General features: G+C 46.4%; 1 protein-coding gene across 4 annotated transcripts in view; it reads right to left on the bottom strand.

Moving 5' to 3' along the window:
* UCHL3 (ubiquitin C-terminal hydrolase L3) overlaps window positions 1–22,935 on the bottom strand; it is a 99,999-nt gene extending 77,064 nt beyond the window's left edge. For 2 of the 4 annotated variants that reach the window (XM_029082606.1, XM_029082623.2), the window contains exons 1-2: window positions 22,750–22,935; window positions 22,632–22,643 (exon numbers count right to left, since the gene is read on the bottom strand). In XM_029082606.1, the coding sequence (XP_028938439.1) occupies window positions 22,632–22,643; window positions 22,750–22,791 (54 nt within the window). In that variant the 5' untranslated portion in view covers window positions 22,792–22,935. Of the gene's footprint in view, window positions 1–11,279; window positions 11,446–22,504; window positions 22,604–22,631; window positions 22,644–22,749 lie in introns of those variants that run through there. The other 2 variants (XM_029082621.2, XM_029082614.2) reach the window with 2 other exon arrangements.
* Between the last annotated feature and the right edge of the window lie 2,872 nt (window positions 22,936–25,807).

The raw sequence follows: 25,807 nt of genomic DNA, 5'->3' as shown, positions 1-25,807 counted from the left end.
GTAGACATAGGGGAATCAGGTTGTCCCACGTGGGGCTCACAGTCTTAATCCCCATTTTACAGATGAGGGAACTGAGGCACAGAGAAGTTAAGTGACTTGCCCACAGTCACACAGCCGACAAGTGGCAGAGCTGGGATTCAAACTCATGAACCCTGACTCCAAAGCCCATGCTCTTTCCACTTCGCCATGCTTCTAGCCTCGCTCAACAGGTCCAAGTGCCCAAAGGAGCTCACCCTGCCCAGAAAAGTAAGGGTGCTAGTGGAAAGAGCACCAGCCTAGAAGTCACGGAACCTGGGTTCTAATCCCAACTCTACCATTAGATTGCTGTGTGACCTTGAGCAAGTCCCTTCAATCATTCAGTCAATCATATTTGAGTGCTTACTGTGTGCAGAGCACTCCACTAAACTCACTGAAGAGTACAATATGACAGAGTTGGTATATATGTTCCCCGCCCACAAGCTTACTTCACTTCTACGGGCCTGTTACCTCATCTGTAAAATGGGGATTAGAGACCTGCTCTACCTCTCCATTAGACTGAATGCCCCATGCTGGTCAAGGACTCTGTCCGACCTGATTATCTTGTACTCACTCTCTAGAGTTTAGCACAATGCTTAGCACATAGTTAATGCTTAACAAGTACTGCAATTATTATTAAGTGGGTGTGTTTGAAGTCTGAGAGGAATGAGACATCAGAGGTGCAGGAGAAAGAATGACACCATCCAACTAGAAAGCAAAAGACATTACCCTCCTCCCCAACTTCTTTTATTATTATTCTTATTACTACCACCCCCCCGGGACATTCACCTCATCACCACCTCGGAGTTGAAGCCTACACAGTAGAACAAGTGAGCCAAGTGTAACATTATATTCTAGTCCTGCCAGAACATGCATTTGGGTTAGAAATCTATGGCACAATCAAGGAACATTCTTCCAATGTGAGTTTATCAGGATACAGCACAATGTCCTGTCTGAAGGAATGGTTTTAGATACGTGGGCAGCATCAGATATGACATAATACAGTATGAGTTTTCCTTCATGCAGAGTAGCTTTCTCATTCATTCATTCATATTATTGAGTGCTTACTGTGTGCAGATCACTATACTAAATGCTTGGTATTTAGCAGCACAACAATAAACAGTGACATTCCCTGCACACAACAAGCTCACAGTCTAGACAATTTAGAGTTATTGACAAAGTGGAAATAGAAGATGCTTGAGTGCAAATGCAAGTTCAGGCCCAGCTACACCCTAAACATTATTAAAAAACACACAGTATCTCCTCCAGGTTTCAAATACTTGTGAGCAGGAAAGGTCACTGTTTATTGTTGTACTGTACTTTCCCGAGTGCTTAGTACAGTGCTCTGCACACAGCAAGTGCGCAATAAATAAGACTGAATGAATTTCCATATACAGTAGTAGGAGCCTTCAGTCATGTACCCATTTTCTGCCTCAATTGCCACCATATCCCTTTATGGTTCTCCACACTTTTTTCTAAAGCTTCCCCTTGTTCTTTCCTTGGGTCCCTTTCTTTTTTTTTTTTTTTTTGGTTTCTTATCATCCCTTACCCCATGTCCTTTCTGTTTCTTCCCCACAAGCCACTATATATGACGTCATGCAAAGGGAAGAAGAGTTCTGCATATGTTAATTACCGCTTCAATAAAATTATAATGGTAGTGATTGAAAAAAACATTGACGAATCTCCTCTAATGATCTAAGCCTTTCTGAGGCACTGTATATTATACATTCTTAAATGCATTACGATCAGTTTAATAACCTTTACTGTTCCTTTAAGTTGGAACATTATGTTAGCTCTGGTGCTAATAAATTATAGTCTCAAACCAAAGTCTTAAATAATTTTAAATACTGCACTGATTACGCATCCACTAACAGAAGCTATGCATCAGAACAGAGGTCACTAATTGATTACGTATAGAATAAGCAGAGCAAGACTGATCCTCTTGGCCTTTATGAAAACCATAAAAATGGTTATGAATAATTTTCTTGATTTACAGTGGAACAGTCGAATAGCTTGGATAAAAATGGAATGAGGAAAAAAAAGGCGGCGAGGAGAGAGCAAAAAATCTCACAACAGTTTCTGGCTAGCAACTGAAATAGGCCTTTGAGTTTTTAAAGTCAATGTTCAGGGATGGATACAATACTGAAAATGTTTAACACGAACCCCAAGAAGCAATCAGATTCCATCCCAGGAATATGTTTGTAATTGTGGCACATACTTGTCCATAGACTTTCACAAAATTAGGTATGGTATGTTCCACAGAACCTGGCCCTCCTAAGCTAACCACTACAGCTAAGAAAAAAATATACCAAAAATTCCTCTCAGGCTCTCCCTCTTTACATGCTTCCAGTGGCTTTTCTGGTGTCCCTTCCTCACATTCCGAACTTTCCCCTCCCCTTCCTAATATGCATCAGTACTTTTCCGTTTTTAACATAACCATTGACAGCTGCCACTCCTTCCTCTTCCCATTTTTTTGTTTTTTTTAATGGTACTGGTTATGTGCTTACTTTGTGCCAGGCACTATTCTAAGCACAAGCAAATCGGGTTGGACACAGTCCCTGTCCCATGTGGGGCTCACAGTCTCAATTTCCATTTTACAGATGAAGTAACTGAGGCACGGAGAAGTGAAATGACTTGCCCAAGGTCACATAGACGAGTGGTAGAGCTGGGATTAGAACCCATGACCTCTGATCCACCTGGCCCATGCTCTATCCACTACTCTATGCTGCTTCAAGACCACGTGTCCAACCCGATTAACTTGTACCTAATCCAGGGCTCAGTACACAAAACACACAAATCCAAGGCCCAGCACACACAAAAAAAGCCACTGGGAACAGGGGAGGATGGAAAAGGAACAGGATGAGGAGGGGGAGCACTGACTTACCGGCAACAACTGTACGCAATGATGGGGGCAGGAATAATATATATGCTGGGGCATGTCAGCAATTACTGCAGGACGTATCACCAGGCTGGACAGATTGTAGGGTGAGAGGAGGCCAGGGAATGCCCGCGTATGTGAAAAGGCAAGAATCGCCATACCCTGTGTCAACTCCTAATTCAACAAAGACGTTCGGGGAATTAGGGAAGTTAGGGCACGAATTCTGTCTATAAGGGCATGCAGGCAAGAGCATTAACAAAAGTTTAAAATCCACTTCCACTCTGTTGTTGCTTTCCATTCTGTGCCACAGATGTGGATTTTGGACAGTAAGCTAACTGTTGACTAGTAACGTTTCTATCAACTCTGCTGTACTGTACTCTTCCAAGCACTCAGTATGGAACTCTGCACACAATATGCGCTCAATAAATGTCACCGACTGATTTCTTTTGAACGGATATTTGTTAAGCGCTTACTATGTGTTGACCACTGTTCAAAGCACTGGGGTAGACACAAGTTCAACAGGTCGGATACGGTCCCTGTCCCACCTGGGGCTCACAGTCTTAATCCCCATGTTGCAGATGAGGTAACGGAGGCACAGAGGAGTGAAGTGACTTGCCCAAGGTCACACATAGCAGGCAAGTGGTGGAGCCAGGATTAGCCCCCAGGTCCTGTGACTCCCTGGCCCATGCTTTACCCATTAGGCCACGCTGCTTCCCACTGAATGACGTGCAAAGGATGGCTGTGTAGATACGGTGGGAATGACCAAGTGAATGTTGGAGGAGGATGAGTGAATGCGTCCTCACCGCAACCCCTGGGTCTTTTTGCAGAACCCAAGTGAAACACGGGCACTTCTGCTAATGTACAGCAAGCTAACAATAATAATAATAATAATAATAATAATGGTATTTGTTAAGCACTTAATATGTGTCAAGCACTGTTCTAAGCACTGGGGTAGATACAAAGTAATCAAGTTGGACACAGTCCCTGACCCACATGGGGCTCATAGTCTTAATCCCCATTTTATAGTAGAGGTAATTGAGGTACAGAAAAGTGAAGTGACTTGTCCAAGGTCACACGGCAGACACGTGGCAGAGCCAGAATTAGAACCCAGGTCCTTTCGATTCCCAGGCCCATGCTCTATCCACTAGGCCACGCCGCTTAAAGCTAGGGTGATAGAATGAGTTTGAAACAGAACAAACAGCTCCTGAAGAATAAGTGCCTTTCTCCCTAGTCCTTCATCTATTTATACCCAGCACCCCTGATATCACCCCGCACGCTCCGCTCCTCTGCCGCCCACCTTCTCACCGTCCCTGGGTCTCGCCTATCCCGCTGTCGACCCCTGGGCCACGTCCTCCCGCGGTCCTGGAATGCCCTCCCTCCTCACTTCCGCCAAACTAATTCTCTTCCCCCTTCAAATCCCTACTGAAAGCTCGCCTCTTCCAAGAGGCCTTCCCAGACTGAGCTCCCCTTTTTCCCCCTGCTCCCTCTACCCCCCCCTTCACCTCTCCGCAGCTAAACCCTCTTCTCCCCCCTTTCCCTCTGCTTCTCCCCCTCTCCCCTCCCATCCCCTCAGCACTGTACTCGTCCGCTCCACTGTATATATCTTCATCACCCTATTTATCTTGTTTAATGAGATGTACATCACCCTGATTCTATTTATTTGCCATTGTTTTAATGAGATGTTCTTCCCCCCGACTCTATTTATTGCCATTGTTCTTGTCTGTCTGTCTCCCCCGATTAGACTGTAAGCCTGTCAAAGGGCAGGTACTGTCTCTATCTGTTGCCGATTTGTACATTCCAAGCGCTTAGTACAGTGTTCTGCACATAGTAAGCGCTCAATAAATACCATTGATTGAATGAATATCAGTTGGTTACTGAAGAGTTGGCAAAAGAAAGGAACTGGCTTAGAAATGCATCTTAAAACAATTGAAAAAGCACAGGCTGGGAAAAAGAATTCAAACACGGTTTAGGGTTCCAGCCAGGTACCTCAGCAGATGCTATCCAGGAAAACAAGTGTGCCTTCAAATGCTCTGTGGGAATCATCTAACAGAAGCACTGCACTGGCGTCAAGCCACTGGAAGTCTTGCACAACCTCCTGATTCAATGCCCCTTATTCCGGTCATTCCGGTAGAACTACTCGGCATCAAAGCAGCCTATGGACTAATGAGGGACAAACTCCCTGGTATTAATGATTAGTAGTCTGTCAGAAATTTGGGCCAATTATATTAATACCAACAGGCTGATGGACGGACATACAATGTTGGTAATGGCCAAGTGTCTGCTTCCCAGTAAACATAATAAAAACAACTGTGGTATTTGTTTAGCACTTACTATGTGCCCAGCACTGTGCTAAGCACTGGGGTGGATATCAGTGAATCAGGTTGGACACAGTCCCTGTCCCATGTGGGGTTCAGAGTCTCAATCCCCATTTTACAGATGAGGTAAACTGAAGCACAGAGAAGCTGAGTGACTTGCCCAACGTCAAACAGCAGATAAGTGGCAGAGGCCATAAGATACCCAAGTGAGACGTGACGCCTTCTACATCATTTCACGTTAAGTTAAGCTAAGTGGCAAAGAAAGCAAGCAGGAGAGAACTCATATAGGCAGACGTAAAGATAGGGGATATACCAGTGGATATTCAATCTGCGGTGCCAACAGGTCTGGTTAGCTGCCATCTGGGAAAAACAGAAGCTAGGCAAAAGGTTCCCAGTCATTCATTCAATCATATTTATTGAGCGCTTACTGTGCGCAGAGCACAGTACTAAGCGCGTGGAAAGTACAATACAGCAATAAAGTCCTACGGATGAAGGGTAGAAGGTGTCTCTGGGATACCCACACCTAACCCATGGATTCTGGGGGGCCTTCTGGGCTGGCCTTAAGAACCTGCAGCTACCCTAGACAGAGGATACACTTCAGGCTGATTCTGTGTAGAGACCCTTAATGGCTGAGGAAAATCCCAGTGGCCTGCTATTTCATCTGGATCTCCTGGAAGCTTCCCCGAAATGCCTGCAGAGGCCCTAAAACTGCCCCATCCAACATCGATTACTATGGGCTCGTTATGTGCAGGGAACGTGTCTATCCTCTCTATTGCACTGAACCCACCCAAGCGCTTAGTACAGTGCTCTACACATGCGAAGCACTCAATAAGTACCATCAATGAGGGTGATGCTGTGGGCACGACTTGGACTCCAAGGGTGGCCCTGAGGGTTCTGAAGCCTCTCTGGGATTTGCTGGGCCTTGACCGAAGAACCTCACCCAGCCAGAAAGAACTGCCTGCCACCGATTTCCTGTGCGTACTCATTTGTCACCCAATCAGAAATCACTCTAACAAGCTGCCAACCTTGCAAAATCCATATGGCCGAATTTCAGGTTAGAAAATGTATTATAAATCCATAGTCTGGTCTCTAGACGGATTTGACCAAATGTGTCTTTAGGTATTTCTTCCTCAAACCTTCAGAGAAAGAAGACATTGTAGACTGCATCAGATAGTTCACACACCATCATCTAGGCCTCAGTGCTAACTCTGTCCCACTAGGTTAGATCACTAGAAGGGAAGCAAGCAATAATAAGAATACTAAATACGGTACTTGTTAAACACTTACTATGTGCCATGCATGGTTCTAAGTACCAGGGTAGATATAGGTTAATCAGGTTGGACTCAGTCCCTGTCCTACATGGGGCTCACGCTCTCATCCCCATTTTACAGATGAGGAACTGAGGCACAAAAAGTGAAGTGACTTGCCCAAGGTCACCCAGAAGATATGTGGCAGAGTCAGGATTAGACCCCAGGTCCTTCTGACTCCCAGGCCCATGTTCTCTCCACCAAGCCGTGCAGAAACAGGGGTTCGAGAAAGCCCAAGACGGACTCTCCTGCCAATCTCATTAAGTCCGTTCAGGCAGCTCCGGTCTGTTCTCCACTTTCCACAGGATGCCGGCTAGGCTGCCATAAAAGTCAGGAGAAGAGCTCTACACTGACTTATTTATTCATATCCCACTTAATAGTAATAACAATAATGGTAATAATGGTACTTGTTAAAGGCTTACTATGCGCCAAGAACTGTTCTAAGTGCTGGGGTAGATACAAGTTAATCAGGTTAGACACAGTCCCTTGTCCTGCACTGGGCTCACAATCTTAATAATGATCTATGATAACAAGGGTTTTAAAAATCATTTCTGTGGTGACAGAGACAATCGCTGAGGTCATCAAGACATTACTATAAAATAAAAATCCATCTCTTATATTCAGAGTTATTAAATTAAGGTATCTGAAAATGGGCTCCAAGAATTAGTGTCCCTTTAAAATTGGTGGAGCAGACTCATTTTCTGAAGCAAACTCTAACTCTGGAGAACAGGAATAAGGCAATATGAGAAGGTAAATTAATAAGCTAGAAAAGTCCCATAAAAGCTACATCAACTATGGGAAATCTGGGTAACTATAGAAACTTCATTTCCAACAGAAGAGGTCTAAAGTAGGACAATGCTTTAGGAAAAGAACTTCAAATTTCGCCAGCAGACAGTGTTATAAACACATTATGGTCCGTTTGTTTTTTTTCCCACTCCAAGGGGGAAAAAATAGCAGGCAAAATACTAGACTGGTAAGCTTTCCCTTTATTTAATAATTAAGGGTAAGTGGAAGGCAACAGCTTTCTGTAGACACATTAATAAAATTAAATATTCAAGATTTTTAAGATTGAATTCTACTTCCACTGATAAACATAGATAAATCTTACAAAAGTCATCAGCTTTATACTTAACCAGTAAAACAGCATATGTTCTGATGAAACATAAAAACGCTCATCTGAGAAAATAAGGCCCACAAAATCACTTAATTTACCAATCAATCAATCACTGGTATGCACTGAGTGCTTAATGTGTGCAGAGCACTGGGAGAGTACGTGCAGCGGAGTAGGTAGACATGTTCCATGTTCAAAAGGAGTCTACAGTCTAGAGGAAAAGATGGAACATATAAATAAATTGTGGATACATTCCTAAGGGCTGTAGGTGGAGTAAATATTAAGTGCTAAGAGTGTACAGAACCAAGTGCGTAGATGTCACAGACAGGAGAGGGAGTAGGGGAAAAGATGATCAGGGAAGCCCTCCTGAAGAAGATGTGACTTTGAAGGTGGGGAAAGTGATGATCTGTTGGATATAAAAGGGGAAGGAGTTCCAGGCCGGAGGCAGGATGTGGGCGAGGAGTCGGCAGCAAGATACATGAAATCGAGGTTCAGAGAGTAGGCTGGCATTAGAGGAGCCAAGTGTGCAGGCTGGTTTGTATTGTAGTAGGAAATCAGTGAGGTAAGGTAGGAGGGGGCAAGGTGATCAAGTGCTCTAAAGGAGACAGTAATTTCTGTTTGATGCAGAGGTGGATGGCCAACTTGATTCATTCTTTCATTCAATCATATTTACAGAGCACTTACTGTATGCAGAGCACCGTACTCAGTACTTGGAATAGTATAATATAACCATCAACAGGCACATTCTCTGCTCACAATGAGCTTACAGTCTGGGGGGAGACAGACATTAATATAATTACAGATATGTATGTAAGTGCTATGGGGCTGGGAGGGGGGATGAATAAAGGGAGCAAGTCAGGGCAACGCAAAAGGGAGTGGGAAAAGAGGAAAGGGGTGTTTAGTCAGGGAAGGCCTTTTGGAGGAGATGTGCCTTCAGTAAGGACAACTGCTGGAGGTTCTTGAGGAGTGGGGAGACAGGGAGACAAGGACCGAATATTTTTTAGAAAACTGATCTGGGCAGAAGAGGGAAGTATGGACTAAAGTGGGGAGAGACGACAGAGAAGACAGCAAGCAGGTTGGTGCAGTAGTCAAGGTGGGATATATACTATTGAATGAATGAATGAATGAAGTAGCACTTTACTTCAAAAGTCTTAGAGTTGAGCATGGGTCAGAACAAGACAAGTAGGGATGAAAGCTGAGTTAGGACCAGGCTAAAGTGCCCCTTCTTTTACATTCTTTTCTTGGATCCTGAAGTCAGAATTTGTCTTGCAAAGCTGACTGTAAGTTCCTCCCTCTATACAGTAAGCCTTCCTGTGGGCAGGGAATGTGTTTACCAACTCTGTCATATTCTCCCAAGGTGCATCTCTGTATACTGCTTTGCACAAGAAAGTACTCAGTAAACACAACTGATTGATTTATTTCTACTTCTAGTTAGACAATTTGCTGTACTTCCTTGGGCCTACCTTTCTGTACTGAAACTTTTTTCTTCATTTGCTCAGTTATTTCCACCACTCATCCCTTTAATCAACTCTCCCCCTCCTATTTTACCTTTTACCACCCAACCTGCACAGGTCACTCCTCCAATGCCAACTGAATCTCTGTACCACAATCTCTTCTATCTCACTGCCGACCCATTGCCCATCATCCTCCCTAAGGACTAGAACTCCCTCTACTTCACAGCCCTCCTAAAATCACATTTCCAAGAGGCCTTCCCAACCTAAGCCCTGATTTATCTTACTTGTCCTCCCTTCTGTGCACTTAGATCTGTACCCTTTATAAGCACTCAGACACAAAGCACTTGTGTGCGCATATATGTATATTATGCAGTTTTCCCTATCTGTAATTCATTTCAACGTCTGTCTTCCCATCTAGCTTGCTGTGGGCATGGAATGCTTCTATTATACTGTTAGGCTGTACTCTTAGTATAGTGAGTACAGTGCTCTGCACATAGTAAGCGCTCAATAAATACTATTGAATGAATGAATGAATGAGCACACTAAGTCCTCAATAACTGCCATCGATTGACTGCTCGATAAACCTTCTCTCTCAAACTCCAAAGAATTAATAGAATTTCTGAACCAAATGTGAACAATTTGTTTCCTTGGATGGATATAATAATAATGTTGGTATTTGTTAAGCACTTACTATGTGCCGAGCACTGTTCTAAGCGCTGGGGTAGACATAGGGGAGTCAGGTTGAACCTCGTGGGGCTCACAGTCTTAATCCCCATTTTGCAGATGAGGGAACTGAGGCACAGAGAAGTTAAGTGACTTGCCCACAGTCATACAGCTGACAAGTGGCAGAGCTGGGATTCGAACTCATGACCTCTGACTCCAAAGCCCATGCTCTTTCCACTGAGCCACGCTGCTTCTCTATATATGATTGTATATAATGGATATGCATATATGGATATGATTGTATATAATAATAATTCTGGTATTTGCTAAGTGCTTACCATGTGCCAGGCACTGTCCTGAGCGCTGAGGTGGATATAAGCAAATCGGGCTGGACAAAGTCCCCGTCCCACATGGGGCTTACAGTCTTAATCCCCATTTTACAGATGAGGGAACTGAGGCCCAGTAATGTGACTTGCCCAAGGTCACACAGGAGTCCACTGGCAGAGCCTGGTTTATAGCCCATGATCTTCTGACTCCCAGAACGGGACTCTATCCACTACAGCATGCTACTGTGTAATGCACAAAGACTCTTATTTTGTATACCTACCCACACATACAGGCGAGTGTAGCTGAATAAACTAGAATTACCCCTGGTTGGGAACATGTCTATCAACTCTGTTATATTGTTATAGCATCTGGACAAGTGAGATACATTAGGGAGGATTCCTCACTGAAGCCATGGAAGTGAATGAGCATCCCAAGGGGAGTGAGTGTTGATTGAGAAGATAAGGGGGCCCAGAACAGAGCCTTGATAAACACCCATAGTTAGGGAATGGTGGGGGGAGGGGGTTGGTGCCCTGTGCTGTCACTGGATGTGCAATAAAGTTCAGTGGTGAAGCAAGTCCAATGTCCAGCTCTCATAGTCATATAGAAGAGCACACCCCAAAAGACCCTCAGAAACTTGCACCTTGGAAATGGGCTTGATGTCTGCTGCCTTTTTGTCTAACGGTCTGCTGGAAACCTTTTGGATTCCACTTGGTTGGCTTCTTGTGTGGATACCAGAAGAGCCCACTGTGTGCATTTTAGCAGTTCCTTAGTGACCATCTCAAAGACTTTTGATGATGCTTGTATCCTGTAGCACTGAAAGAGTTTTCCCGCTAGTTTGGAAGCCTGTTCTGACTCCAACTTCCATGCAAGGTCAAGTCTTTTACTTCCTTTCCTTTAGGGCTTTTTCATTTCATTTCAAATGAATTATTGCCCTTTGCAAAAAAAGCATGTATGCCATGGGAACCAGGGAGACCGTACAGCAACCAAAAATTCATTTCCCCCCAGTTTTGCTCTCTGTCCTGCAAAGAACAAGAACGGATCTCTAGGTTGCCTAAACTTGTCATGATGTGCTGTCCCCCTGTCCATCTACTGGCTCGTTCCCCCTTGTCCCCCAGCAGGAATGTGACTGGCAGAGATGAGCGAGCGTGAGGGCAACATGCAAACCAAGAGGGTAATAATTCACTCCTCTGCGCAGGTTTTATGTCTTACCAACTCCCGTTTGAAGTTCATCCATCATTCCTGAAGGGAGACTCCACCAACGTTTGCCAAGAATATTCTGTCGTGGCCACTCCTGTGGTTATCAGGACAGATGCGAGGCCTCACCCTTGTCAAAACATAGGCCTCTAATTCATCAATGGTATTCCTTGAGTGTTTTACTGTGTGCAGAGCAGGGTGCTAAGCGCTTGGGAGAGTATAATACAACATAGTTGGTAGACATTTTCCCTGCTCACATGGAGTTTACAATCTAGAAGGGAAGAGAGACATTAGTAGAAATAATGTTTTAAGGTGAAGTCATCTATGCATTATGAGAATTTGAAAAACTGACAAACAAGATATTTGAATTGGGGTGGATTACTTCATTTGTAGCTGAACTAAAATTAGCAGATGGCTGTGCTTGAAAACGCCAATCCAGAACTCGGCTGAATCAGCAATGAGGGAAATTCAAGAGCCTCCCATTGGGACAGTGACACAAACCCAGGCTATATGAGTAGGAGTCAAAAAATAACCACCTACTGAAGTCTTTTCGTGTGGCACATTTCATAACTACAAAATGCCACCTCACTCTAAAAAGGATGAATTTTTGAAGCTATCGAGTTCACTCAATTAGGACAAGCCTCAAAGTTGATTATATTACATAAAATGAATCACTGCTTGCATAATCTTAACTCTCGGCTCAGATTGTTAGGTAACCAGTTTAAATGTGACTTCTCCTTGGGTATCAGCTCAAGCTCTGAATGTTGAAATATCGAACAGTGGATACAGCACGGGCCTGGGAGTCAGAACGTCATGGGTTCTAATCTTGACTCTACCAGGGGACTGGTGTGTGATCTTGGGCAAGTCACTTCACTTCCCTCTGTCTCAGTTCTCTCATCTGTAAAATGGGGATTAAAACTATGAGCCCCTTATGGGACAGGGACTGTGTCCAACCTGATTACCTTGTACCTACCCCAGTGCTTGCAACACTGCTTGGCACATAGTGAGCACTTAACAAATACCATTATTGTTATTATTAAATTATTCTCAGGACATGGATGGTAAATTAATCTATTTCCATATTGCATTAACTTAAAAAAAATTACTCAATGTGGTGGAGAAATTAAAATGACAGACTGTACGGGTTAACAACAAACTGTCAGATTTTCCAAGTTTAGACTTCTTCAAAATAAAAAACACAGGAAAAAAAGTTCTGGAAGACCAAAAGATGTCCTTATTACAATATGTCAATCGGGATTTCTGTCATATATTTGAATGCGGGTTTTTCAGCTCATTTCAACTTGGTACTATATTGTACTCTCCCAAGTCTCTGTGCACACTAAGCGCTCAATAAATATGGCTGAATGAATGACTGAATGAATGAGGAATGGGACGGACTGGGGAGATAGCAAAGCCAGGGGATCCCGAACTGTAGACAGTGGCAGTTGGCACAAGGACGGCACAAAGAGAGCTGCAGCCAAGCCACTGAGGACCACCTGACCAGTGGGACTGTGTGCCTCTGATTCCACCTTCAGCTCATCTGGCATATGGGGCACAAGGGGTTGCTATCTTCTTCCTGGGAAACTTTCTGGGACTACATGGCTCAGGAAATCCTAGGGGTGGGCTCGATGCCTCTATGGTGTCCCCTCACCTCTCTCCCTTTTGGATTTGGAGAAGCAGCGTGGCTTTGTGGCTTAATGGAAAGAGCCCGGGCTTTGGAGTCAGAGGTCGTGGGCTCTAATTCCGGCTCCGCCATGTCAGCTGTGTGACTTTGGGCAAGTCACTTAACTTCTCTTGGCCTCAGTAACCTCATCTGTCAAATGGGGATGAATACTGTGAGCCCCATCTGGGACAACCTGATTACTTTTTAACCCCCCCAGTGCTTAGAACAGCGCTTGACACATGGTAAGCGCTTAACAAATAGCAACAATACTATTATTATTTGTCCAAGAACCATTTTCTTGCTTCCAAATGGCCTGGGAGTCGGAGACCTGGGTTCTAATCCCTGCTCTGCCACTTGTTCTACCGGACCTTAAACTAGTCACTCCACTTCTCTGGTCTCATCTGTGAAATGGGAATTATAACTGTGAGCCCCACGTGAGACAGGGGCTGTGTCCAACCCCATTATCTTGTATCTACCCTAGCACATAGTAAGCCCTTACCGAATACCTCAATTCTTCTTATTATAATTATTAAATCCCTGCGGTGGGCACCTGCCAGAGGCTTTGATCAATCAATGGTATTTACTGAGCACTTACTGTGTGCTGAGCACTATGCTAAGTGCTTGGGAGAGTATGATATAATGCCAAGTTGGTAGACCCCTTTCTCTGCCTACAACAAGCCTACAGACAAGTCAACAGTCTACGGTCTTTGAGATCTGCCCTCGCTTGGCCCCGATTGCAGAAAAGATGGACGAGTGAAAATACACGCTCAACTTTCTCAGGTGAAATGGTGCGTTCCTCGAAGACAAGAATCATGTATTTACTGTACTGTCTCAAGTGCTTAGTACAGTGCTCTGCAGAAAGACCTCAATAAATATAATTGATTTATTGACATTTCTAGGGAAAAAAATCCCAGCCAGGGAAGCAGGTAAAGTTTTCTTCATTATGGGTCTTCAATAGCTTACTTTTTAGACAATTTTCCTGTTTTGGGCTCTACTGTACAACAGATGGAGCCTAGTGCATTTGCCAAGTGGTCTGACTAGAAGAAACAGAAAAATGGATCGGGGAAGTGAGAGCAGCATTCCCCAAAAAGATCCAAAGGAAACTGGACGATTCTCAAAACACTCCTCAAAAGATAAAGACTATGGAAGGAAACAAATTGGTGACATTTTACAAATAAGTCAAACTAGGATCTTCTTCAGCAATAAATCACTGGAGTGGACCTGTAATATATTACACAATCTGAAATGTGTGTTTTACATCTTTTGGATTCTCCCAAGCAAGTAATATTCACGTACTATATACGTACACACAAATCATTATTTTATGATTAATTCGGTTCAAAAATATCGCTGACTGATCGACAGCCCAGATTCTAAACTTCTGAGGATAAGTTGATGCAATCAGGTTCATATATTCTTTAACAGAAAGCCCTGACTCTGTTGAGCATATCCCCCCTTCTCTTTTTGTTCTACACTGTGGCTCTTGAGGAATTTACCCAAACTTCTTGCTTTCCCACACCAGCCAGTCCACAGCTCTTTCCACATTCAAATCCCAGTTCCTCCAAGATGCTTCCCCTATTACTTTCCCAAGAGCCTGGACCACAATCCCTTCAGGCAACTCTTAGCATTTATGGACTTATTTACATCTCCTCAGTTTTTCAGGTATAGGTGTCCACTCTATTTTGACAGTTACATTTTTTTAATTTTTATGCTTATCTTCCCCACAAGGACCAAGAGCAGTTGGGAAGTACAGAATAACAAAGTGACACACCCCCTTCCCGCAAGTGGGCAGGGAGCGTGCCACTTTGTCCTTCTGTACTTCCTAAGTGCCGAGTCCAGTTTGATGTGCCACACGGCCATTCAGTGAATGCTACCGCTATATTGTCCTCAGTGGTATTCCTTGAGTGCTTACTATGTGCAGAGCTCTACTGTATTAAATGCTGGGGTGGACAGAAGATAATTAGAGGCAGCACACACGAGAGGCAGCGTGGCTCTGTGGAAAGAGCCTGGGCTTGGGAGTCTGAGGTCATGGGTTCGAATCCCAGCTCTGCCACTTGTCAGCTGTGTGACTATGGGCAAGTCACTTCACTTCTCAGTTCCCTCATCTGGAAAATGGGGATTAAGACTGTGAGCCTCATGTGGGACAACCTGATGACCCTGTATGTACCCCAGTGCTTAGAATAGTGCTCTGCACATAGTGAGCGCTTAACAAATACCAACATTAAATCCCACAAGGGGCTCACAGTCTAAGTAGGAGGGAGAACAGGTATCAAATCCCCATTCTACAGAGGAGCGAATTGAGGCAGAGAAGTTAAGTGACTTGTACAAGGTCACACAGCAGACAAGTGGCGGAGTCGGCATTAGAACTCAGGTCCTCCCTCCCAGGTCCTCCCTCCCACTAGACCACACTGCTTCTCTGAGACACCACTACTTGCATGGCACAACTACTACCTCTATGCAGATGACTCCAAAATCTCTCCTTCCAGCCCTGAGTTGGATCACTCCCCAACTCTGCAATCTCTATCACTCGGCTCTCACATCCATTCAACGGTTGAATTCTACTGAATATTTCTTCAAAACATTCTCTGGACCCACATTCCTCTTCACCCACACCTTAGTTTAAGCACTCATTATTATCATAGCAAAACTAAACCCTCTAGACTCTATGCTCGTTGTGGGCAGGAATATGTCTGTTGTTATATTGCACTTTCCCAAAGCACAATATAAGCACTCAATAAATATGACAATGAATACTGTATCAGCCTCCTTGCTGGTTTCTCTGCCTCCCGCCTTTCCCCATTTCTGTCCATATCCCACATTGCCACCTGGAACAATTTGTGCAATCAATCAATAAATCATTGACCTCAATTGAGTGCTTACTATGTAAGAGAGCACTCTGTTAAGTCCTTGAGAAAGTCCAATACAATGAAGTCGGCAGACACGTTCCCTGCCCGCAATGAGTTTACAGTCTAGAGGGGGAGACAGATATTAATAGAAATAAATTGTGGATATGAACACAAAGACTGTGAGGCTGAGGGTGGGTTTACTACTGGGTGCTCAAAGACTACAGACCAAAGTGAATAGGTGATACAGAGAGAGAGGGAGTCGGGGAAGACGGCTTTATCAGGGAAGACCTCATTGGTGGAGATGTGAGCTTAATGAAGCTTTGAAGGTTGGAAGAGTGGTGGTCTCCCGGATATGGATGGGGAGGAAGTTCCAGGCCAGAAGGAGGAGGTGGGAGAGGGGTCGGCAGAGAGTGGACGTGATCGAGGCCCAGATTGAGCAAGCTGGAACTAGAGGAGTAAAGTGAGAGGGCTGAGTTGGAGTAGGCGACCAGTGAGGTGAAGTAGGAGGGGGCCACTTGAAATGTAGCTCGGCACACACCTCACTTCTCAAAAGCCTCCAAAGGCTCTCCTCCTTCCGCATCAAACAAGCACTCCTTAACATCAGCTTCGAGAATCTCCACAAATTCTTGCCTTTCTACAAATCAGTTTCCCTCACTGGCAATTCAATCATGTACGCAGAGCCCTGTTCACAGCGCCTGGGAGAGTACACAACTTGGAAGACAATTCGTGTGCTCAAGCTCACATTCTAGCCGGGAAGGCAACACTTTTTTTCCCAAGGTCACCTAACTATACCCTGCCCTTGTCTTGGCCACCATTCACTGCTGGCCAAGGCTGAGCCCTGGCTTGGAACTCCTTCCCTGCCCCCAAATCTGTTAGATCTCAGTCTGCCCCATATTCAAAGTTCTACCAGAATCCCACCAACTCTTTAGGAGCCTTCCCCATTCAATTCCCAACATCCTGAGTCATAGCTGTCCAAAAGCCATGACTGGCTCTTGCAGCTATGTACTTATTTACACCCTGTCCTTAGCATTGAGGTGTGTGTGTGTGTAAACATACATTAGTACAGTGTTCAGCGCTTTGCACACAGTGAACGCTAAATATAATTGAATGAATATACACAGCTTTATTCAATAAATATTGAATAATTGAAAGCTGTATTCAATAAATACTATTGAATGAGCTTTATACATATATATATTCAGCTATATCTTCGATGATTCTGATTCCACTAATTGTAAATGTGCTCATGTCTGTCTCTCCACTTCCACAGGGCAGATGTCCCATGTTTCTTCTGCACTTTCACTAGGGCTTTGAAAGGTATAGTACAACCTCAGTGGATGCTCAATAAATCCTATGACAACTGCTGCTAAGCAGTTACAGCCCTCTCCTGCGCCACGCTTTACACGGGTGGACTAGACGTGCACCATCTCGGACGCTTGTGGGCGTTCAGGGAAGTTTCTCTCCGGCTCAGTTATTTCTTCACTGTTGGAGGGAAAGTCCCAATTGTACCTCTGCAAAAGCTTCCCCTGGAAATCAACACACACCCCCTTTTTTTAAGCACCTTGGTAATCACTTCAGCCCCGGCTCCACAGCACTTTTGTTCATATCCTTACACTCTCCCATTTCGCCTATCTATCTGAAATTTAACGTCTGACTTCCCCATACTCTTGTGGGCAAGGATCATGTCTACCAAGTTTACCACATTATATTATATATTATAATATTATATTTCTCAAGCACTTAGTACCAAGCATGCAGGAAGTGTTGAATAAGTACCACTGATGAACAGACTGATTGACTTTTGCTTTGGTCTGGACTCTCTCTTCCTGTCAGATTTTGACTTGGCTAGAGTAGGCCAAACCCCAGATTTCCCTCAAAGGCCACATTTTTTTTTTAATGGCATTTGTTAAGTGCTTACTATGTGCGCAAGAGTATACTAAGCACAGGGGTAGTATGAAGCTCTGGGTTATCTACATGTTAATCAGGTTGGACAGAGTCCACGACCCACATGCGGCTCACAGTCCTAATCCCCATTTTTACAGAGGAGGTTACTGGGGCACACAGAAGTAAAATGACTTGCCCAAGGTCACACAGAAAGCATGCAGTGGAGCCAGGATTACAACCCAGGTCCTCGGACTCCAAAGCCCATGCTTTTTCCACAAAGCCCAAGGGTTCTAATAATAATAACAATTTTGGTATTTGTTAAGTGCTTACTATGTGCTGAGCACTGTTCTAAGCACTGGGGTCGATACAGGGTAATCAGGTTGTTCCACGTGAGATTTATAGTCTTAATCCCCATTTTACAAATAAGGTAACTGAGGCACCGAGAAATTAAGTGACTTGCCCAAAGGCACAGAGCTGACAAGTGGCGGAGCCGTAATTAGAACCCACGACCTCTGAATCCTAAGCCCGTGCTCTTTCCACTGAGCCACACTGCTTCTCTGGTTCTACATAGAAGACAGAGGAGGAAGGAGAAGGAAGTTATCAATTACAAGGCAATTTTATAATGAAAAGTTAGAAAGTGAAACGGACCTATAATTGAACTAAATGTATTTTCCCTTTCTTGGAAAAAAAATAAAACCACCTATATCCACCATTTCAAATGTCCAGCTTACTTTGCAACAGACAATAGATAGTTGGCTGGAATTTTTATCAAGTCATCAAAAAAACCCTTTGTGGAATTTTTATCACTATGCAAACAATGAGCTATTAAGAACCAGGAAACAGGAATAATCTTCACTTAAGCAAATTAGATGCTTGTACCTGACACTCCTGTTGCCAGGGTGCCTTCAAATGGGTAAAAGGAGCAAGCTACTCTTGACACATTCACTCTATGGGCTTTCCACACCATGCCCAACGTTTGCTTGACCATGAATTTTTCTTCTATCGATACACAAATAACCACAGTGACAGGTAAATTTCCAAATGCCATTAACCAATGAACCTCTCCATTGAGCCGGCTACTTACTTTTGCGACCGGCCTACACGCTCGTCTCTTCCACGGGCTTCCCGTAATGCCCTCCCAGCTCTAAGAGAATTGGGGTTCGGTTCACTGAAGCGATGGGATTTTGGGGGTTGGCAGGAACGGAGCGGGGAGGAGCTGGCGGGCTTGTTGGGAAGAATAAGTGAAGTATGCGGAAAATGGGGTAACAACAATGATGGTATTCGTTAAGAGCTTAGTATGTGCAGAGCACTGTTCTAAGCGCTGGCGGAGATACGGGGTAATCAGGTTGTCCCACATGAGGCTCACAGTCTTCATCCCCATTTTACAGATGAGGTCACTGAGGCACTGAAAAGTTAAGTGACTTGCCCACAGTCACACAGCTGACAAGTGGCAGAGTGGGGATTCGAACCCATGACCTCCGACTCCCAAGCCCGGGCTCTTTCCACTGAGCCACGCTGCTTCTCTAAGCAGCGGGTAGGAAGCACTGTGAGGATGTAGGGTGGGATGGGTTATTGGAGGATGACTCCGTGGTAAAGACAAACGCTGCCAACTCCACAGGCCTTGGGGTTTATAGGTCTGGACAACCAGAACACGGACGGAAAGGAGGGGAGGATTGGGAGTCGACTCTCCCAAGGGTTCAGGAAGAGGCAGGGTCAGCGTACAGCGTAAACACACAATAAACAACATCGGCTGATTAGAGTACTTGGGGTTAAGCAAAGAGATATAAGGAATGGCTAAAGTGCAGGACCTGGATTCCAATCCCGGCTCCGCCACTTGTCCGCCGTGTGACCCTGGACAAGTCATTTAACTTCTCTGTGCCTCGGTTACCTCTTCTGGAAAATGGGGATTGAGACTGTGAGCTCCATGTGGGAGAGGGGTTGTGTCCAACCTGATTAACTGGTAGATAACCTAGGGCTTAGTACAGTGTATGGCACAGAGTAAGTGCATAACAAAACCCACTATTATTATTGTTGTTATTATGAGGGTTCAGAGAAGACTGACAGACTGAGATCTCTGTGGGATGGGAATGGGGGGTGGGGGTTGGGGGGGGATCAGAAGGCAGGAAGAGGGAAGGGGGCAGGGAAGCGAGGAGGAGGCAGCCTCAAAGGGTGAGTCCCCGATGACCCCGGATGGTGGGCAGGGAGGGACGGGGTGCGAAAGTTCAACATCGGATTGGGCAGACGAGGAAGAAGCAGAGCAGGACAGGGCGGAGAGGGCTAAAGCGGGATGGTTAGAACAGTGCTCTGCACATAGTAAGCACTCGATAAATACGTTTGAATGAATGAATCTGAGTGGGACGGAGGAGATCAGGGCAGGGGGGCGCGGACCACAGCGGGACGGGGCAGAGCAGGGCAAGGGGGACCGGACCAAAGTGAGACGGAGCATATCAAGGTAGGGTGAAGCGGAGCTAAGAGGGATGGGGCAGATCAGGGTGGAGCCAAGTGGAGCAAAAGCGGGACGGGACAGGGCAGGGTGGAGCGGAGCAAAGCAGGACGGGGCAGAGCAGAGTGGGACGGGGCAGAGCAGAGCAAAGCGGGGCAGAGCAGAGCAAAGCGGGACAGGGCAGATCAGAGTGGGATGGGGCAGAGCAGAGCAAAGCGCGATGGGGCAGAGCAGGGCAGGGTGGAGCGGAGCAAAGCGGGACGGGGCAGAGCAGGGCAGGGTGGAGCAGAGCAAAGTAGGACACGGCAGATCAGAGTGGGATGGGGCAGAGCAAAGCGGGACGGGGCAGAGCAGGGCAGGGTGTGGAGTGGAGCAAAGCGGGACGGGGCAGAGCAGAGTGAGAGGGGGGAGAGCAGAGCAAAGCAGGATGGGGCAGAGCAGGACAGGGTGCAGCGGAGCAAAGCGGGACGGGGCAAAGCAGGGCAGGGTGAAGCGGGGCAAAGCGGAACGGGGCAGAGCAGGGCAGGCTGGAGCGGAGCAAAGCAGGACGGGGCAGATCAGAGTGGGATGGGGCAGAGCAGGGCATCGCAGAGCAAAGCGGGATGGGGAGATCAGAGGGGCAGAGGGGCAGGGTGGAACGGAGCTAAGTGGGATGGGGCAGATCAGGCATGGCGTAGTGGATACAGCCCGGGCCTGGGAGTCAGAAGGCCATGGGTTCTAATCCTGCCTCCTCCACTTATGTGCCGTATGACCTTGGGCAAGTCACTTCACTTCCCAGCGCTTAGCACATACTAAGCACTTAACAAATACCATCATTATTGCTATTATTATTATTCTCTGGGCCTCAGTGACCTCCTCTGTAAAATGGGGATTGAGACCGTGAGCCCCACTTGGGACAGGGACTGTGTCCAACCTGATTTACTTTTATCTACCCCAGCGCTTAGTTTAGTGCCTGGCACAGAGTAAGTGCTTAACAAATACCATTATTATTATTATTACTATTATTAGGACAGGGTGGAGCAAAGAGAGATGGGGCAGATGAGGTCAGGGCAGGGTGGAGCGGAGCAAAGAGGGCCGGGGCAGATCAACTCGACTTGCTTGTTATCCACCCCAGCCCTTAGTACAGTGGCCGGCACATAGTAAGTGCGTAACAAATCCTATTATCATTATCAGGACACAGCAGAGCAAAAGGGGCAGAGCAACCTGAATTGCTTGTATCCACTCCAGTGCTTAGTACAGTCCGTGGCACATAGTAAGCGCTTAAGAAATCCCATTATCAGCAGCATTATTATTATCAGGACAGGGCAGAGCAGAGAGGAGCGGAGCAGGCCGGAGCAGAGCAACCTGATTTGCTTGTTATCCACCCCAGCGCTCAGTACAGTGCCCGGCACATAGTAAGCGCTGAACAAATCTCATTAGTATTATTATTAGGACAGGGCAGAGTGGGCCTGGGCAGATCAACCTGATTTGCTTGTATCCATCCCAGCGTTGAGTATTGTGCCTGGCACATAGTAAGCGCTTGACAAATCTCATTATTGGTAGTATTATGATCAGGACCGGGCAGAGCAGAGAGGGAAGGTGCGGGCTGGAGCAGAACCACCTGATTTGCTTGTATCCACCCCAGCGCTCAGTACAGTGCCTGGCACATAGTAAGCGCTGAACAAATCCCATTATTAGCAGCATTATGATCAAGACAGGGCAGAGCTAAACAGGGCTGAGCGGGCCAGAGCAGAGCAACTCAATTTGCTCGTATCCAGCCCGGCGCTCAGTACGGTGCCTGGCACATAGTAAGTGCTTAAGAAATCCTACCATTATCAATTATTATGATTATTATTATTATGGGGGCAGGGTGGGGCAAAGAAGACCGGGGTGGAGCAAAACAGGACAGGGCAGAGCAACCCGATTTGCTCATATCCAGCCCAGCGCTCAGTACAGCGCCTGGCACATGGTAAGCACTTAAATCCTATCATTATCGATTATTATTATTATTATTATTATCGGGGCAGGGCAGAGCAAAGAAGGCCGGGTCAGAAGGCGGGTGGAGCCAAGCGGGACTGGGCAGAGCAACCCGATTTGTTCATCTCCAGTCTGGCGCTCAGTACAGTGCCTGGCACATAGTAAGCGTTTAAGAAATCCTATCATTATCGATTATTATTATTATTATAGGGGCAGGGCGGAGCAAAGAGAGCTGGGGTGGAGCGAAGCAGGACGGGGCAGAGCAACCCGATTTGCTCGTCTCCACCTTGGCGCTCAGTACAGTGCCTGGCCCATAGTAAGCGCTTAAGAAATCCTACCATTATCAATTATGATTATTATTATTATGGGGGCAGGGCGGAGCAGAGAGCCGGGCCAAGGTGGGGGTGGAGCCAAGCGGGACGGGGCAGGGGCAACCCGATTTGCTTACCAGCGCTTAGCACAGTGCCTGGCACAGAGTAAGCGCTTAACCCAATCTCCACGGTTACTGACGATGCTGCCGCCTATAAGGACGCCGAGGACGGGGCGGAATCGGTGGCGGGCACTCGGTCACTCACCTGGTTGGTCACCTGCGATCAAAGAGACGGAGAAAAAGAGAGTTTAGGGTTGCAGGTGTCCCGTCCTGCCCCTCCCCCAGCCCCCGCCCCTCCCCCGGGCCCCGCAGCCGCCGCTGACCTCGGGGTTGGCCTCCAGGGGCAGCCAGCGGTGACCCTCCATGTCGGGCACGGCCGGCACACTGGTGCAAACTGGGGCGGACTGGCGCAAACTGGTGCAAGTTGGTGCAGGCTGCTGCAAACTGCTGCAAGCTGCTGCAGGAGCCTCCGCCGGCCCCACTGAGCCCTGCCCGCCCGCTCCCGCCCCCGCGCGGCGCAGCCCGGCACTGCAGGCCCCGCCCCGGGACCCAACCAACGCTCACCCTCCCACCCCCGGGGGGGGGACGGAGGGAATCCCTCCCCTCCCCGCCCCGCTCCACCCGCCGACCCCCGTCCGATCTCTGCGGGAACCTTTTTAGAGAATCAAAAAACTAAAGGATGACGGGTTCGAGGCGTTCTTCGTGGAGGGCGAGGCTCCTTTCTGACTTCGCCCTTTCCGGCCTCCCCTCCCCAGCTCCGCGCCTGAACTCGCCCGGGTTCAGGGCGACGGCGCAGCCTCGGCCGGGGCCGCGTGGGGGCCGCCGCCACTGCCCGTCCGAGACGCCAGGGGGCGCCCGCCCGCTCCTTCCTCCCCGTCCGGAGGGCGGCTCCTGCCTGCCTGTAGTGGACGTTGGAGGACACCAGGGGGCGAGCTCTGCCGGGTCAGGTGTGCGAGAGCTGCCCAAGATTAATAATAATAATGATGATAATAATAATAATGGCCATTATTGATATTACTGTTTAGCGCTTACTCTATGCCAGGCACGTACTAAACGCGGGAGTGCGAGGGCTGCCCAAGATAATAATAATAATGATAATAATAATGATTACAATAATAATAATAATGGCCATCATTGATATTGTTGTTGAGCGCTTACTCTGTGCCAGGCACGTACTAAACGCTGGAGTGGGAGGGCTGCCCAAGATAGTAATAATAATAATATAATAATTATAATAACGGCCGTTATGAGTTTTATTGTTTAGCGCTTACTATGTGCCAGACACGTACTAAACGCTGGAGTGCGAGGGCTGCCCAAGATAATAATAACAATAAATGAATAACAGCCATTATTGATATTATTGTTTAGCACTTACTATGTGCTAGGCACGTACTAAAAGCTGGAGTGCGAGGGCTGCCCAAGATAATAATAATAATGATAATAATAACCATTATTGGTATTATTGTTTAGCCCTTACTACGTGCCAGACACGTACTAAACGCTGGAGTGCGATGTCTGCTCACGATAGTAATAATAATAAATTAATAATGGTCATAATTTATATTATCGATTCGCACTTACTATGTGCTAGGCACGTACTAAAAGCTGGAGTGTGAGGGCTGCCCAAGATAATAGTATTAATGATAATAATAACCACCATTATTGGTATTATTGTTTAGCGCGTACTATGTTGCCAGGCATATACTAAACACTGGAGTGCGAGGGCTGCCCAAGGTAATAATAATATGATAATAATAACGGCCATCATTGGTATTATTGTTTAGCGCTTACTATATGCCAAGCACGTACTAAATGCTGGAGTGCGAGGGCTGCCCAAGATAATAATAATAACAGCCATTATTGGTATTATTGTTTAGTGCTTACTATATGCCAAGTACGTATTAAATGCTGGAGTGCGAGGGCTGCCCAAGATAATAATAATAATATTCGTTCATTCAATAGTATTTATCGAGCGCTTACTGTGTGCAGAGAACTGGACTAAGCGCTTGGAATGTACAATTGGGCAACAGATAGAGACAATCCCTGCCCAATAATCTAAACGGGGAAGAGAGACAGCAAAGCCAAACAGAACAAAACAAAACAAGACAATACCATCATCCTATTCGGTAAATGAATAACCTACTCCCCCAAATGATTTGACGTGAAACAGGTCAGTTCTCGCGTCCTGTGATTGGAGTCCCCTAGGAAAAGTGCTGTCGGTGACCGAGTCTCCCATGTGCCTAGAGGCCAAGCTTCAAACCTGGGGTTTCCTGACCGAGAACCTGCCCGCAGGAATTGATTTCAGTAGCAGTGGCTCGTGTGGTGCCACTGGGACCCTCTTTTGCCTCCCAGTCCCATTCCCACCCCCAGCCCCGGGATCCCGGGTGCGAGGGACACCTCTCCAACTCCCAAGGAGCCCAGAGGTGTCAATGAGGGCAAAGTCAGGCCAAGGTGTGAGCCAAGGTCCTCGGATCAGATCCATTCGACATGGTGCCCTCCGGGGCTCGGGCACCAGACATTGAGTCCTCAGGTCCCAGTTTTTCATCTCTACACGAATGGCACTGGGGAGGCAACAGTCAAAATTCGCAAAGTAAAGGGAGCACCGTTTGCTCCCAGCTGTCATCCCAGCGTAACTGCTTGGACAACCGCAGGTTTGTCCTAAAAAGGTGACATTTGCCAGCAGGATCGCGATATCCCGAGAAGAGCATCTTTAGCCGAGCTGCTAGTTCCTCATTCAATAGTATTTATTGAGCGCTTACTATGTGCAGAGCACTGTACTAAGTGCTTGGAATGTACAAATCGGTAATGGATAGAGACAGTCCCTGCCCTTTGACGGGCTTACAGTCTAATCGAGTCCTTAACAATAACCACCAGTTTGGGTATTATTATTTAGTGCTTACTATGTGCTAGGCACGTTCTGAATGCTGGAGTGCGAGGGCTGCCCAAGATAATAATAACCAGCTTTATTGGCATTATTGTTTAGCTCTTACTATGTGCCAGGCACGTACTAAACTCTGGAGTGAATACAAGCAAATTGTTCATTCTGTCAGTCGCATTTACTGAGAGCTTACTGTCTGCAGAGCACTGTACTCAGAGCTTGGGAAAGTACAGTACAGTTGAGAGTTGGAGTCAGGTGGGGAGTGACATGTCCTGAACGTTTTTGTAGAAAAATGATCCGGGCAGGAGAGTGAAATATGGACTGGATGGAGAGAGACGGGAGGCTGGGAGGCCGACAGTCAAATTGGACACAGTCCTGTTCTACAAAGGGCTTGCAGTCTTAATCCCCATTTTTTAAGACAGGGCAACTGAGGCACAGAGGACTGATCAATCAATAGTATTCATTGAGCGCTCACCGTGTTCAGGAGACTGTACTAAGCGCTT

The sequence above is a fragment of the Ornithorhynchus anatinus genome, chromosome 2 (assembly GCF_004115215.2).
Source record: "Ornithorhynchus anatinus isolate Pmale09 chromosome 2, mOrnAna1.pri.v4, whole genome shotgun sequence".
NCBI classification, from domain to species: domain Eukaryota; kingdom Metazoa; phylum Chordata; class Mammalia; order Monotremata; family Ornithorhynchidae; genus Ornithorhynchus; species Ornithorhynchus anatinus.
Note: the sequence above shows the minus strand (reverse complement) of the source record. Positions and strands in the feature narration are given on the sequence as shown.